This window comes from Copadichromis virginalis, linkage group LG9, assembly GCF_057382275.1.
Source record: "Copadichromis virginalis isolate Kocher_CV1m ecotype Utaka linkage group LG9, C_Virginalis_male_GT1.1, whole genome shotgun sequence".
NCBI lineage: Eukaryota > Metazoa > Chordata > Actinopteri > Cichliformes > Cichlidae > Copadichromis > Copadichromis virginalis.
In genome coordinates this window covers 29,945,415-29,959,353 of record NC_140626.1, presented here as the reverse complement: position 1 = coordinate 29,959,353, position 13,939 = coordinate 29,945,415, and the positions used below count along the sequence as shown (strand labels likewise).

The following is a 13,939-nucleotide window of genomic DNA, read 5'->3' as shown; positions in this document are numbered from 1 at the left end:
AGGGCTTCCTTTTCGCTAATGCCAATGAATGCCGTTTTAATACGATTGTTTTCCCCTTAAAGTGACTATTTATGCTAGTCCCCCCCCTCACCACCACCACCTCACATCCACCATAGCAGGAGCAGCCGGGTAGTCTCTCTCCTTTATGAGTGAGCTATTGTGCCTGAGGACAGGATCCCACACACAATCTGAGGACTGAGCCAACAAAAACAGGGCCTGACAGACAATGCCTCGCTTCACCTGCTCCAGCACTGTGCATCGCAATTATGCCAAGGACATGTACAGTTAGGTTTCATTCACCCTCCTGCAAAACAACTGCCTCAGAATTAAACTGAGGCCCGAAAATCATGCAGATAATAAATACGACTGCCGAGGAGACCGGGGAGAAGAGAAAGAGGGGAAGGAGGGGAAGGGTGGGGTGGGCGGGAGAACGGTGGGGTGTGGGGTGCCATATCTCCCAGTGTTACAATATTTTAAACTGCATGGTTACCAGACAGTGAAATGGGGAAAAGCAAGAAACAATACGAGAATGCATATATCACCAGACTGATTCACGCCGCAGACGAGATTGATTCGGAACTATAGGTGCCAGGCCATCAGCACACAATCAAACGCAGCTTAAATGTTATGCAATGGGCCGCTCTGCGCAGCTCATGCAACAACAACACAAAAAAAAGAAAGAAAAGGGGGGGGGGGGGGGAGCCTAGCGCCAGATTTGCCATCACAAAGTACGAAAATAAATACATAAATAAATAAATACAAATTTAAAAATGGCCACATTTTCAGAACCACAGTCACAAAATCAGGCGAAATTGTAGTTTAGAGCTGGACACTCGTTGTTAAAAAGTGAAAAAAGTGTTACGGTTATGCCACGGAATAGACACATGTGAAAAAAAATAAATACAAATCCACCACACTGAGCTCTCTGATTGTTCATTGATTACACTGAGAGGCGAAACAACATAACAAATATTTGATGCGTGTCTTTGAATAAAGATCCGGCACAGAATCAACGAAGAAGAGCCGAATATAGCCTATAACAACAAAACATTGCACACCAGGCCTATATACATCTCAGAGGGTTTTAGCTGGAGGGGTGGCGCTGCACACTTCAAACGCGAATATATCCATTGTTGTGAGCCATTTGGCCTGCATAAGATCCTGTGCTCTGAACTAGGGAGTTTAAAGTAAGAATTTTTTTTATTATACTTGAGGGAAACAGTGAGTTCAGCTGCTTATTGCAAGGAGCAATCGTCAGGGGAGACTTAAACTCAATTACTGTAGCCGTTCAGAATAGGGGGGAAAATACCAAGACAAAAAAATCGTGAAGAAGAAAAAAAAACACCCGGGTATATCAAGCAGTGAATAAAAAATTAAAAGATATTAATAAAATCGAGATGAAGCGTATCAAATATTTATTTTTTTCTGGGCAACAAAGGACTATAATACATTGACAGGCATAGGAACTATTGCCAGCACAGGTCTATACAATACAGCTAAAACCGCCTCCAATTTTCGGACATTATCGGACATAACAAGATATCAGGTGGTCCCCAAAAAAAATGTTTTTGAATGTCTTCGAACATTGAAAAAAAGACAATATTCCATTTATTGCTTTTATGCTGCTTCAAGGAGAGAACAAGAGGTGGGAACGTATTTCTGATTGGCACAACACATAAAAGCTCGTATAAAAACGAAAAATAGAAACACACACGCACACACACACACACAAGAACATTTCTCCTCGGGGGGTGGGGTGGGGGGTGGGGGGTGGGGGCTCACTTATGCTCTGTCTGAAATAAAATTTAAAGAAAAAAACTGAATAAGGATGATATATAGAGAGAAAATTGGAAGTTTATTTCTATTAAATTTGTTCACTTGCTTCAATGTCGCCTCAACATGCTACAAGAGGGCTGAGTTGAAATATCCCAGAGAAATGAAAAATTACCCCAAACTTCTGTTTTTCTAAGAACCATAAAATCACATGAAGAACTAACCGAATATTCAAACCCACTAAAACAGGAGGCACCAGATAAATAAAAAAAAAAGAAGTTTCAACAGACGCACCATATTTACAATTCCCATTAAATTACACATAAATAAATATATACATACATGAACACTGATTCCCTTATATAACCGTGAATCGTGTTGAAATTCAAAAAAGTTCAAGTTGGTCGCTTGGACAGAGAGAGAGAGAGAGTGAGAGAGAGAGAGACAGAGTCTACAACTGAAGTCATGGCATGGAGATCTGTGGGATTTCTCGTTGTTTTTCAAGTTTACTATTCACAATACTGATAAGAATTCGTCCTCTTTTAGCTTCTTCTTCTTTTTTTCTTTGTCACAATCGTAAAATTGAGATATAGAGGGGTCGCTGGATTTCAGTCCATCCGTTGCAGCTCATAAAAAATAAGGGGAGTACATAAAAAGTCCTCTGGGTGAGGCAATACAGCTTTTCCTCGCCCTGGAGCTGTTCCTCTGCAGCTTTTTTCTCCTCTTTTCTTTCTTTTTTTATTTTTTAAATAACATTTCATATGGTTCAGGTGATGGAAGAAGATTCTTGCGACTTTTCTTTTTTTTTCCCTCCCCCTGCTCCTGAATCCAAAGTGGGATGTAAAAACAAAACAAAACAAAAACAAAAAACATGTAAAACCGCGCAAGATCAGGAAGTGGCACGTTTAACTTTATCAATAATATTTATAAGGTATTTATAATATTTATATTGGATGGTTGGGGGCAGAGGGGCGCCGGGGCGGAAGGGTGTGGGGTCGGTGCAGAAGAAGGGCCCCTGCGTGGGGGGGCCGGTTTGGCCCTCGGTGAAGATGGGATGGAGAGAGAGAGAGAAAAAAGATCACTTTCTGTGCTTCTCGTCTTTGTCTCCGCCTTTAGTGCCGTTATCTGAGTGACTGTTGGGGTTGTTGTTGAGGTACATTTTGTCCATGGCTTTGATAGCCTCGGTCAAATAGTTCTGCAGGGCCGTGATGGCCGCGCACAGTGCAGGGGTTCCGAAACCGTGCGAAATTAGACTGAAGTGGGTCAAACAGCTTTGAATTCCCGGTTCAAGAATGGGCTGTGGCCGCGAGTTTCCCAACGGCGAGCGGTCCTGGGACAGCAGGTCTGTGAACTCTTTGCAGACTTGCCTAAAATCAGAGAGACAGGAGGTGTTAATAACCGAGACAGAAAATCCCTGCATGCAAATTTAATGTTTCAATAATACAAGAAAAAGAGGCTAAATTCAAATGGACACAGTGCAAAACGAAATGCCCCCGCGGGAGTGCTGGGTTGTAAATCCTAAACTTGCTTAAAGCGAGTCAAAAGTATCCGGCTGGAGCTTAAAAGAGAAACTTATTTCATCACATTCTCATATCTGCGTGGAAAAATTTGTTGTGTGAGCCCGTGTTTCCTTCGCTTCGTTTCCAAAAATAACATTTGGAGAAAGAAAATGTCCTGGAGCTACAAACAGGTGACAGTTAATCTCTTAGCTGCAATATTTTACTTTAAAATATAAATAATCATTTTTAAAAATCATAATACACGAGCCAACTACACAAGGAAAGATCTGCTAATATAATGAACTTCTTCTTTTTTTCTTTTTTCTTTTTTTGCAGCGTCAACTCTGAACTTTAGTCGCTGATTATCAAACAGGAAAGACAAAGAAAGAAGAAATGAAAAAAAAAAGAAATTCCTGCTTTCATCCTTTTATTTTCATCATTTAAAACCAACGATTTAGCAATATATGACATTAAAGTATTAAATACATATATTCCTTTTAGGGGGGCACCAGCATTAAGGGTGGATTAACACAGATACACACACCATATCATGCCACTTGTATATTAACATTAAAAAAAAAGCCTATAATAAGCAGTTATGGCTAACAGCTGTTTGATTATAGCAGCCTATCATCAATATTAAATGCTGCCTCTGCTTTTCTTTGCCCTGTAAGGACTTCCCATGTTTTAGTTAATGCATAAACACCAACAGTGTGCTGGATGAAAACCAGCTATGTGTCAGTGTCACTGAAATCTCACAGTAAACAAAATGCTGCTGCGCGAGTGGATGAGGCGAAAGGCCCATATTGAACAGCGGTATATTTAGCAAGCCTTGTAATTATAATTTATGATATCATATAGAGGCACCTGCTTAAATAATAATAATAAAGGAAAACAAGGAAGTGAATTAAGTCTATAATTAAAACAGGTGAGAAGCGTGAGAAGTTTATTAATTAATTAATTATTAATTAATTGTTACTCGGTAACACTAGCCCGATATGTATGAGGCAAACGCGTTGTTTATTTATTTTATTTTTTTATCATGGTCACGTGTCTGACGTAGCGTACTCTAATTAAAAAATAGAAAATAAAATAATGCAAAATAAATTATTCAGCCTGTGAAAACTGCGTAAAAAAGCAGCACTTTGATCAAATTCTGTGCTGGCACAGAGCGGCATGCATTTGGTGTGACATGGTGAAATGTGATAATAGCACTTACTTCGTGGCCAACAGCATGTTTTTTCTTTGGACTTGTTCGTTTGGGTCGGAATGCTGACGGTTTACATATTCAGCTACTGCCTTGGCTGGAAACTCGGTCTCGCATACATAACCGAAATCCCTGGCAAGATGCACCGCTTCGCCTGAGAACGAAAAGAAATGAGGTTGAATATGTTTGCCCATAAAGCATGGTTACATCAAGCATAGACAAGTTCACACTCTCTGCCCGAACACAGCGTCCAATCTGTGCGTTCAGACGGCAGGGTTAAGGCACCTGTGCGTTCCCAACAGCGTCAGTGATGATGATGATGCTGATGACGACATAATAATAATAATAATAATAATATTCATAATGACAATGAAGCTGGCCCTGCGAGCAGTCAGTGCACCCCGTCTTTCCGTCACACCGTGGGAACACTTAAGAGATGGAGGAGAACCTTTAAGTGGAGGTGAAGTATAGACGGAGCGTCATGCTCGACACCATGTCATTGATTACCAATGCCTGCGCATTATTGAAAGTCCAGCACATCACAGCAATTTTAAAAGGCTACACCTAAATCTCACTTTGCCTTTGCAAACTTCACTTATGAGACTTTCTGCTTTAATTCCGTCCCAAGCTCGCCTCTCTTGTTGGTGGATTTTTTTTCCAAGTCTTTGGTTTTAATTTCCTGAAGCAGTTGAGTTTTTACTGCGGGGCTTCCTGCCCATAAGCCTCTGCTCCGGAAGAACGCATGCGCCAATTAGCATCAAAGCTCAAGTCCGGTAAGCTATTTTCCATAAAATGGAGCGGATCGTAAACAATGACAGCACAGAAAACCCACTGTCCCTTCAATAAATAACCGGCTGTCTCAGTCCCCCCCACCCTTCTCTGTCATCCACCACCCCAACCCCCCACGTGCCACCACCCTCTTATTACCCACAATCAAACATTTCTCCAGGCTCATTACAATACAGCACCAAATTTCTACGAAACACAATGAATATTGCATTCGGTGCTCCTCTGCAATAATGATTAACGGGGACCAATGAAGCATCGCAGGCTTTCACCTTTGGAAACCAGCAGCACACCAAATACCACTGCACTGAATAATAAGGTTCAACTCTGCTAGCAGAATGGATTTATCCAGTCGCGCAAAAGGCATCTTTTCTGCGCACAATAATTGACTAATTTATTTTGTAATAGGCCCAAAACATATAGCTCCCAATAGGTCAGCGCCACGCCATTTGCATGCAATAAAAATCCCACCGAAAGCCAAAGCATGGCAAGCTATTAACGAAAGAATTAAGTCACCATTAAAAATCAGCTCTGTACTGTTATATCCAGACTATATTAACGTTTGAAACAATGCAGGGTTAATAAATCAATCGACTTCTCATCCATGAGGTGAAACAGCTCAGCGGTGCCCAATAAACAAGCAGCACTCAATAATTAACTGGACTTCAACACAAATTAATCCAGTGTATAAACTAGGCCAGCCGTGGACCTGCAAGTGTGCTCCTGAAAGCGAAGGCCAACGCTGCAAAGCCACTAGAATTACCAGCACCATTCTCACTATATATACATATATATGTGTGTGTGTGTGTGCGTGTGTGTTTCTCTTCTCACACACACTCGCAGACATACACACACACATCCTTCATGCTTTATTACTTGCGAGGCAAAGTCGGTCCACATTACACGGATGAGCGCATATGCTGATTTCCAACACAGAGAAAGAAAGAAAGAAAGAAAGAAAGAGAGAAAGGAGAGAAAAAACCTAGTTTGCAAGCACCTGGTATCGCGGGAGCAACAAGAGTGGGAACGTAATTTACGGTATCCGACTTACCTTCGACTAGTGACGTCAACAAAGTTACGTTGGCTGCCTTGCGTCTGCCCGCAGGTAGATTCAAACCGATTTTATCCAGCTTCTCCCTTAAGCTTCTTCCTCCGTTCTTAGACTTGGCCCTGTGACAGTAACACAAAGCAGAAAAACTCATTGTAGTGTTGCTCATGTGAAGGAATTTGTATAAGGGAGGCTAATATATGAGCAAGAATATTTTCTTTGAATATATATATAAATATATATATAAAGGTAATGATTAATGCATAACTATTAATGATTGACTGTATATATGTTTTGGCTAATTTAACAGTGGTTGTGATTTAAAGTCGGACGTGAACTTCCCCCTCCTCCACATATCTGATAGCTACAAACAATAAATAATACTAAAGGAGCCCCCTCCGCCTTTTTTTCTACCAGCAAATACTGTACAAACTGAATAAATAAAGTCCTACTTAATAGGCAGCGCTATTACTGGCTGTGTGTCTGCAGCACTTCTGTAGACAGTTCACTGGAGACCAATGTTTTCATGTGTAATGCCTTCAGTGGGCCTATAGAGCGGAGCTTGAAACAGACTAGGCCTACATTAATTTGGGAGAGAGAGAAAGAGAGAGAGAGATACCCAGTACGCTTGGGAAGTTGATATGGAATTTAACAGACCCCCCTGCTTTAAATGCAGGAGCTAGGTGTCATGGTTGGTCGATTTTAATTATTCTTGGTACAGAGGAGAGAGAGAGAGAGAGAATGGGAAAGCAAGAGCGAAAGGGAGAGATGCACGCTCGCTGAAAGAAATGATTGGAGTAGAGCGAGTTTCATACGCACGCGCACAAACCCACAGGTAAAGAGGGAGTAGAGAGAGGAGATTTTTTTTTTCAGCCTCCCAGTCAAACTCACCTCCTCAGCACCCCGCCCAGCAGAGAGGCGTTGAGGCACTCGGGCGGCGAGAGGCGTCTCTGCACCTCTGCCACCGTGACCTTGTACTTTGATGTGGAGCTGAGAAGGGACAGGCGACCCGGAACTGAGCAGAACACCTCGTTGGGGTTAACCACCCCTCCGAAAAGACCGTCCTTATTTACTGGGATTGCGGAGACGTTGTTGTTCTTGGATAAAGACACTGGACCTATAGCCAGGGAGGAAGAGAGGGAGAGAGAGGGGGATGGCGGGATGGAGAGAAGGAAGGAGGGAGGGATTGCGGGGTGAGAGAGAAAGAGAGAGAGAGACCGTGCTCAGTGAATTTCATGCAATGCAGAGCCTTAACTAAATGAGAAGGGGGGTGGAGGTTAGGCCCCGGAATTGGAGTTTAGCACAACATGTGTACATGTTCGGTAAGACTGGCAAATGATAATAATAATAATAATAATAATAATAATAATAATAATAATAATAATAATAATATATTGCAGAATCAGTAAAATCAGCACTATGAGACCTGATTTCCGTTCAAATATACCTGCCTGAAAGCCAGAATACTTCCGCTCGTCTGTGCTCTTTTGTTTTTTTATTATTTTTATTATTATTATCACTTAAAAAAACACCACTCAATGACATTATGTAGACAACTATGCAGCAGACAATGAGAAATAAAAGGATGTGTGCGCCCTACACAGCATCTCCGCACAAAGCAACCATACCAACCGAGAGATTCTGTAAAGTCTACCTATTTTGACATATCCTGGGTATCCAGCAAAACACCGTACCCCGTGTGTGATTTCACACTGGGTGGGGGGGATAGTGGGGTAGGGGTGTGTGTGTGTATGTGGAGGGGGGGCTCAGCAGTGCTGGGCTTTACACCGTTTTGGTGTGCAGTAACCGGAGACAAAGGGGACTGTGCGCCTTTGGATAGATCACTTGTGACATTAATGGCTCAAGGGAGCCTAATAGAGACAATAGGAGTTAAACGAACTCTTGAGATTACTAATATAAGAAGCCAATTATCATGTTGATGTGCAGATAGACAGACTAAAAAAGAAAGAATGGTTAAAAAGATTTTAAAAAAAGAAAGAAAGAAAGAAGTAAAAAACGAAAAAAGGAAGGGAAGAAATGGGGAAGCAAAATCACTCCATATCTTATCCAGCGAGTTCTAATTTGACCTGACAAAACCTTTTTAAACATGGCCACGAAAAGAATGGGACTTCCTCGTGTTGTGTCAAGTAATACAATTCACTGAATTTTAACAGCAAATAAACACGACGGACTGAAGCAGCAGCAGCACAATCCAACAACCTTCACCAAAGTAGCCTAAATATATATTTAAACAATTGCATTTCACCATATTAAACATCCAGCCAAGTGATTTTATTTTTTTCCCAAGCCTAGTTTTGATTCACTGAATGACAGACTATCATCCTACACACAGCAGGCCTGTGCTCCATCCAGCGGTACCAACTCCCATTTTAGATTTGACCACGCTACGTGATTGCAGCTATTGGCTTCCTGAAGTGCCAGGATCGTCTATGAGGCCTGTATCTTTGACCATCAATAGCACGCGGGCCTACAAAGCCCACCAGCTCTACTCATCTCCCCGCTGCGCTGAAACGCTGACAGTAAATTCCATCAGCGAGGAAAAAAAGGTGCAGCCAGTTTGACGCACTTGGAAACCATGTAATGAAAAATAGGCTACTGCGTATTAGGATCAGTCAGGCATTACCGCATTGCATCGAGCTCTCTCGAGCAGAATAGTGAATGGCGTTTGTGCGTGTATGCGAGTGTGTGTGTGTTGCTTAGTGGTGTGCAGCTTGAAGAAACATGCATGGTACTGTATCTCGGAGGAAATTGCTTACCTTTTTTAATTACAGTCTGGTCGGGGATGTGAATTCCTTGATCCTCAACAGGCTATGACACAAATGCAAAAAAAAGTATACGTTTAAGCACAAAGGCAGGAAAGAGAAGGAAAAACCTAATAATGTCAGCCTCGGTCCTGCGTACGTAAACGCACCTCAGGATGCGGTGCAGGAACAAAGCCTGACACAATTAGCAGCCAGAATCACCCAACATGGAGGCTCCCGAGGCCCCATACCTGTTATTATTGTCCATGGTGTTTTCGACCGGTTACACTGATTAGATGAAAAACGCAGACTTAAATAACGAAGCTGTGTCGCCCCATAATCCTGACCTAATTTCGCCTTCAGATTGGCTGTACTCACAAGGAAACTTCTAATCTAGATTGGATAGTAATTACGGCGGCGCTGCCTATTAAAGGCCTATGAACTAATTAGCGAATTATTGGTGTTTGTTTCTGATTTTTTTGTGTAATGTTCTTATTATAAATGGAGTTTATTGACAAATGTAAAAGCTCGTCCATCACAGACCTTCAGTAAAACGTCTGTCTGAGCTCCGTGCAGCAAAGTAAAATTCTCCTTAATGTGCATGCAGTACACTCTCATGTCATTGTTCTCAAATAAGCGTCGGCTTCGTTTTTTTTTATTTTGTTTTAAACAGAGAAATTAAATAAAAAGCAAACGACACGAAAGAAAATGAATCGTGAAAATAGAGATATCTATTATTTTCATGTATTTCATGCCTTTTTACTTTCAGATGTCGAACAAAAGCCATGTGTCGACGAGCAGCATTATGAATGGTTTTTAAAATATATTTCATAACAGAAATAAATTGCAAATCAGTGCTGCTTTGTCTTAAAACACCTTGACGATACTGAAAAAAAATCCACGCATTTATTTGTTTTGTATATTTTAAGAGCTATAATGAGCTCCCCGAACCTAATTTACTGCGTGTCAGTCGTGTTTGTATCAGCGAATATTAATACGATAAACATGATACAGTCACAGCACTGCTATGACTAGTACCTGATTTCTTAAAGGCGGGGTGACAGAACAAATTTCATTATTTATTTAAATAAAAAATACACACACACCCTCACTCTTACAGATAATAGCGGGTTGGCACCCGTGGTGCTCGAACTCTTAATGACAGCATTATTCCTTTTCTTTCTTTCATTTTTTTTCTTTCTATTTTCATTTCTTAAATGGAGTAATTCCACAGAAAGAGAAAGCCAGGTAAACGCTGCCTCACCTGCACGTCTTCTAAAGATTGGTGTATTCCATGGATAGGGATAGAGTCCGACAATCCCGTATCGATGCCGTGGCCGGATGGCAGGAGCACTTCCCTGCGATACTCCCGGCACAACTGGTGGGGCAGGCTGCGGTGCTGATGCAGCAGGCCGCTCTCCTGACCCTGCCTCTGGCCCGGCCAGCCCGGGTGCTGTGGCTGCGGTTGGGCGTGCAGGGAGTTGAGGGAGTATGGGTCGTTGACGTGCGAGTAAGGGTCCTGAGACTGCGGGTAGATGGGCTGGTAGGGTGGGGGAAAGTACGGAGGCTGGAAGTCCGAGTTCGGTGTGTGGGAGAGCGGAGGGGCGCTCGTGTAGGGACTCTGGCCCACGCTGCCCAGCTGAGGTAGCCTGGCTGTCCCATTGCTGGTGCCGTCGTGACGATCCTGGCAGGTAAGGAAAGAAGGAAAAGAGCGTTTTAGCCTGAATACGTTCAAAATAAAAATAAAAAGAAAGGACGCGGTCATAAATTAGCGAAACGTCCGTCTATATTTTTACACGTGAATGCTCTGCGGGCATTATCAAATATGCCCCTGAGTGGATGACACGATTAGCTCAAGTGTGGAATCTGTGTTGAATTATTCCAGTTAATTGAGGGAAAGGGATTTTTTAAACAACAAAAAAACAACAACACCCACAACACATCCGCAAAGTTTTCGGAATTGAAAATAACCTGACAGCACATGAGCAAAATAAATAATAATTTTTAAAAAATCCAGAAAATGAAACGGCATTAAATAGGAAAGTCCTGACATTTTTTTAAATTGTTATTTGCAGGACGCTCAGCTGATTTTTCAAGCATGCACGCTTTGGAAAAAAAACTTAAAGTATAAAAAAAAAGAAGAAGAAAATCTCGTAGGCAAACAAGCAAAGAAAGAAAGTATCTGATAGTGGGAGACTCCAGCAACTTACCATCGGGGAAAAACTGTGCACTAACATCTGTAAGGATTTATGGTGCGACTCAATAATAATAAAAAATGATTATTATAGTAATCAGTTCACAAAAACACGGAGTCTTTGGGGGCGGGGGGAAGAGCAAAGGGAATTAACCAGCAAAACCCAAAAAAGAAAAAAGAAAAAAAAGAACAAGGCCCCCGAAAAAACTCTTCTCTCCTGCAAAGATCACGATGGCCCCGGCGATCAGATATGTGCCTCGGTAGCAGGACGATAATCCATCAGAAATAAACGGTTAGATCCCAGCTGCCCTTCATTTGCTTCTAACAATGCAGATATTCGGCGGTGCTGGCCGATCGAGGTTGAAAAGTTTCTCTTGGTAAACCCTCTTTTCCCCCCTGTTCTCCGGGCTTCTATCACAGTGCTACCGTCCCTTCGCTCGAGCTCATATTAGCCCCAAAAAAGAGCCGCTTCTTCGTCTCCCTCTCGGACTCCTACCAGAACGCATTCATTACAATTAATACCACAGGAATACTTAATAACAAGGAAAGAATAGACGGAAATCTGGCGTGAAGCGGAGGACGCAACTCAAGGCAGGAGTCTGCGCTTAAATGACGTCCATTGAAAGGAGGAATCAGTATATCTAATCAGAGATGGGGAGAGAGAGAGGGGGAGTGAGAGAGAAAGAGGGAGTGAGAGAGTGTGCGGAGAGAGGCACACACAAAAAGAGGGACATTCACCTCGTCTGACGAATCAGAGAGAGAGGGAGGAGGAGGAGGGGGGCATTTTAAAAGAGTCCCAGGCCAAAGCGCAAAAGTGAAAGAAAGACAGGAATGGGAAGGGAGGTGGACCACAGACAGGAATGAAGAAGCCAGGGAAGGAAACAATGTGCACCTCTGAACTGGGTGAAAATCCAGCAGACGACGCTATGGGCATTCCAGCCGGCTCATTTCTACCGCTTGTCCCTTTGTTTTCCACCTCAGACTCCGACAGCGAGCTGTCCTCCATGGTTCTCTCTCACTCTCTCTCTCTCTCTCTCTGCCTCTCCCGTCTCCGTCGAATTAATCCACCGATCCGTCCTCGACTCCAAAAAACCCAGAGTCACGCCGACTTTAACTTTAACGTTGACCCGGAAAGATGGAGCAAAATAAAATTCCCACAGTGTGAGACAGGGCCGCTGGATCCTGCGCTCTGTAACTTTTGCGCGCGGCTTGAAATAGCTCCACTCCCCTTCCTGCCTAATCATGCACTTTAAAATTACGAAACAGCACTTACTGGGGCCTCGGCTGGACCGCGACTGCAAATGTTATTTATCTGTTTATGTATTTCTTGTTTTTGCCTCGATACCAGCGGAGGAAACGAACCGTTTGTCTGTAAATTAAAAGAATCCATTTAACACGACCGCGGAGGTGCCACTTTCTTTCTTTCTGCTTTTTTGCTTTCTTGCTCCCGTCCTTCTCTATCCTCACAGGACGCGGGCGAAAACACGTCCGACTGGCTTCTCCACTCCTTAAACAAGCCACCGGTATTACTGCCAAACTTCGTCTGTGTCCACAACAACAACAATCACTCAGTGTATGCACTTCACACATACACGCACACGCAGAATTTAACGGCTTCTGCAGTGATAGAAAAACCTGAAGAGTCCAAGAGCTTGTAACTGAAGCGCAAAATGAACCAGGCAGTGCCAGCACTCACACTGCTTTAAAATACTATTTTTTTAATTTAATGCATGGTAAGTGTATATTAATGCTTTAATGTTTTCACGTGCAATATAATTTTTTTGTCATATTTATTTTATTTTTAATGTAAGTTTTAAATTGGAAAATGTTGTGATTTTTATGCAGCCAGACGATATTAAAAGCAGCTTTCTATTATTATTATTATTATTATTATTATTATTATTATTATTATTATTATTATTATTATTATTATTATTATTACATTACTTAACAAAAGCCATAAGATGCAGTCTACTCATCTTGCAGTTAAATATGTTCTCTAACAGCTGTCAAAAGAATCTCACAGCTGGATCAAAACAATTTTAAAAAGCAGCCATAAAATAATTACTGAATGTTTAAAAATAATAATAATATAACAACAACAAATTTAGTAAATTAAAAACGAGCCTCTTACCTCGCAGTCTTCATATTTAATGTTATCAGTTAATTTCCAGAGCATTTTCATGGGTTGTTGAGGTGGATATTGAGTATAGGTATCGCCTTAGCCTTGTTTTCACTCAGTGAATTGTGCTCCCCGCTCAGAAAAACTACTTTTATTGAAGCTGTGGGTTGGTTGTCTGTCTTGCGCTCTGAGGTCTCCCTCTAATGGTGGAAGTGAAGGGCTGGATCAGCTCTGTAATAACACTGGCACCGGGCCTCATTAGCATATCAACAGCCGTTTGATTCCCCCCATCTGCTCACACAACACCAATGGACAGCATTACAGGTGAAGACTAAAAAAGCAACAAGATGCTACACACGGTTATTATTTCTACTGTTCAATGAGGTATGTGTGTGTGTGTGTGTGTGTGTGTGTGTGTGTGTGTGTGTTTTTTTTTATTGAGAGGAAGGGAGGGTACGGTCATGCATGGGGACCTGCTTGCACCTGGGACACTTTCTACAATCATTTTGATTTCATATTTGGGAGGATGGAAAAGTGCACATCCTAAA

The 13,939-nt window shown here is 42.0% G+C and overlaps 1 protein-coding gene across 3 annotated transcripts; it reads right to left on the bottom strand.

Annotated features, from left to right (window-relative positions):
- Nucleotides 1–1,398: 1,398 nt before the first annotated feature.
- tfap2a (transcription factor AP-2 alpha) lies at nucleotides 1,399–13,572 on the bottom strand. Of its 3 annotated transcripts, none has more exons than XM_085468692.1 (7): nucleotides 13,404–13,572; nucleotides 10,340–10,759; nucleotides 9,091–9,142; nucleotides 7,205–7,430; nucleotides 6,317–6,435; nucleotides 4,492–4,633; nucleotides 1,399–3,140 (listed from the first exon to the last, which is right to left on the bottom strand). In XM_085468692.1, exons 1-7 carry the CDS (start codon nucleotides 13,452–13,454, stop codon nucleotides 2,852–2,854), a joined length of 1,299 nt encoding a protein of 432 aa, XP_085324818.1. In that variant the 5' UTR covers nucleotides 13,455–13,572; the 3' UTR covers nucleotides 1,399–2,851. The 3 variants fall into 3 exon arrangements, with proteins under 3 accessions (XP_085324818.1, XP_085324817.1, XP_085324819.1); XM_085468691.1 differs by lacking the exon at nucleotides 13,404–13,572 and adding an exon at nucleotides 12,162–12,744; XM_085468693.1 differs by lacking the exon at nucleotides 13,404–13,572 and adding an exon at nucleotides 11,286–12,132.
- Between the last annotated feature and the right edge of the window lie 367 nt (nucleotides 13,573–13,939).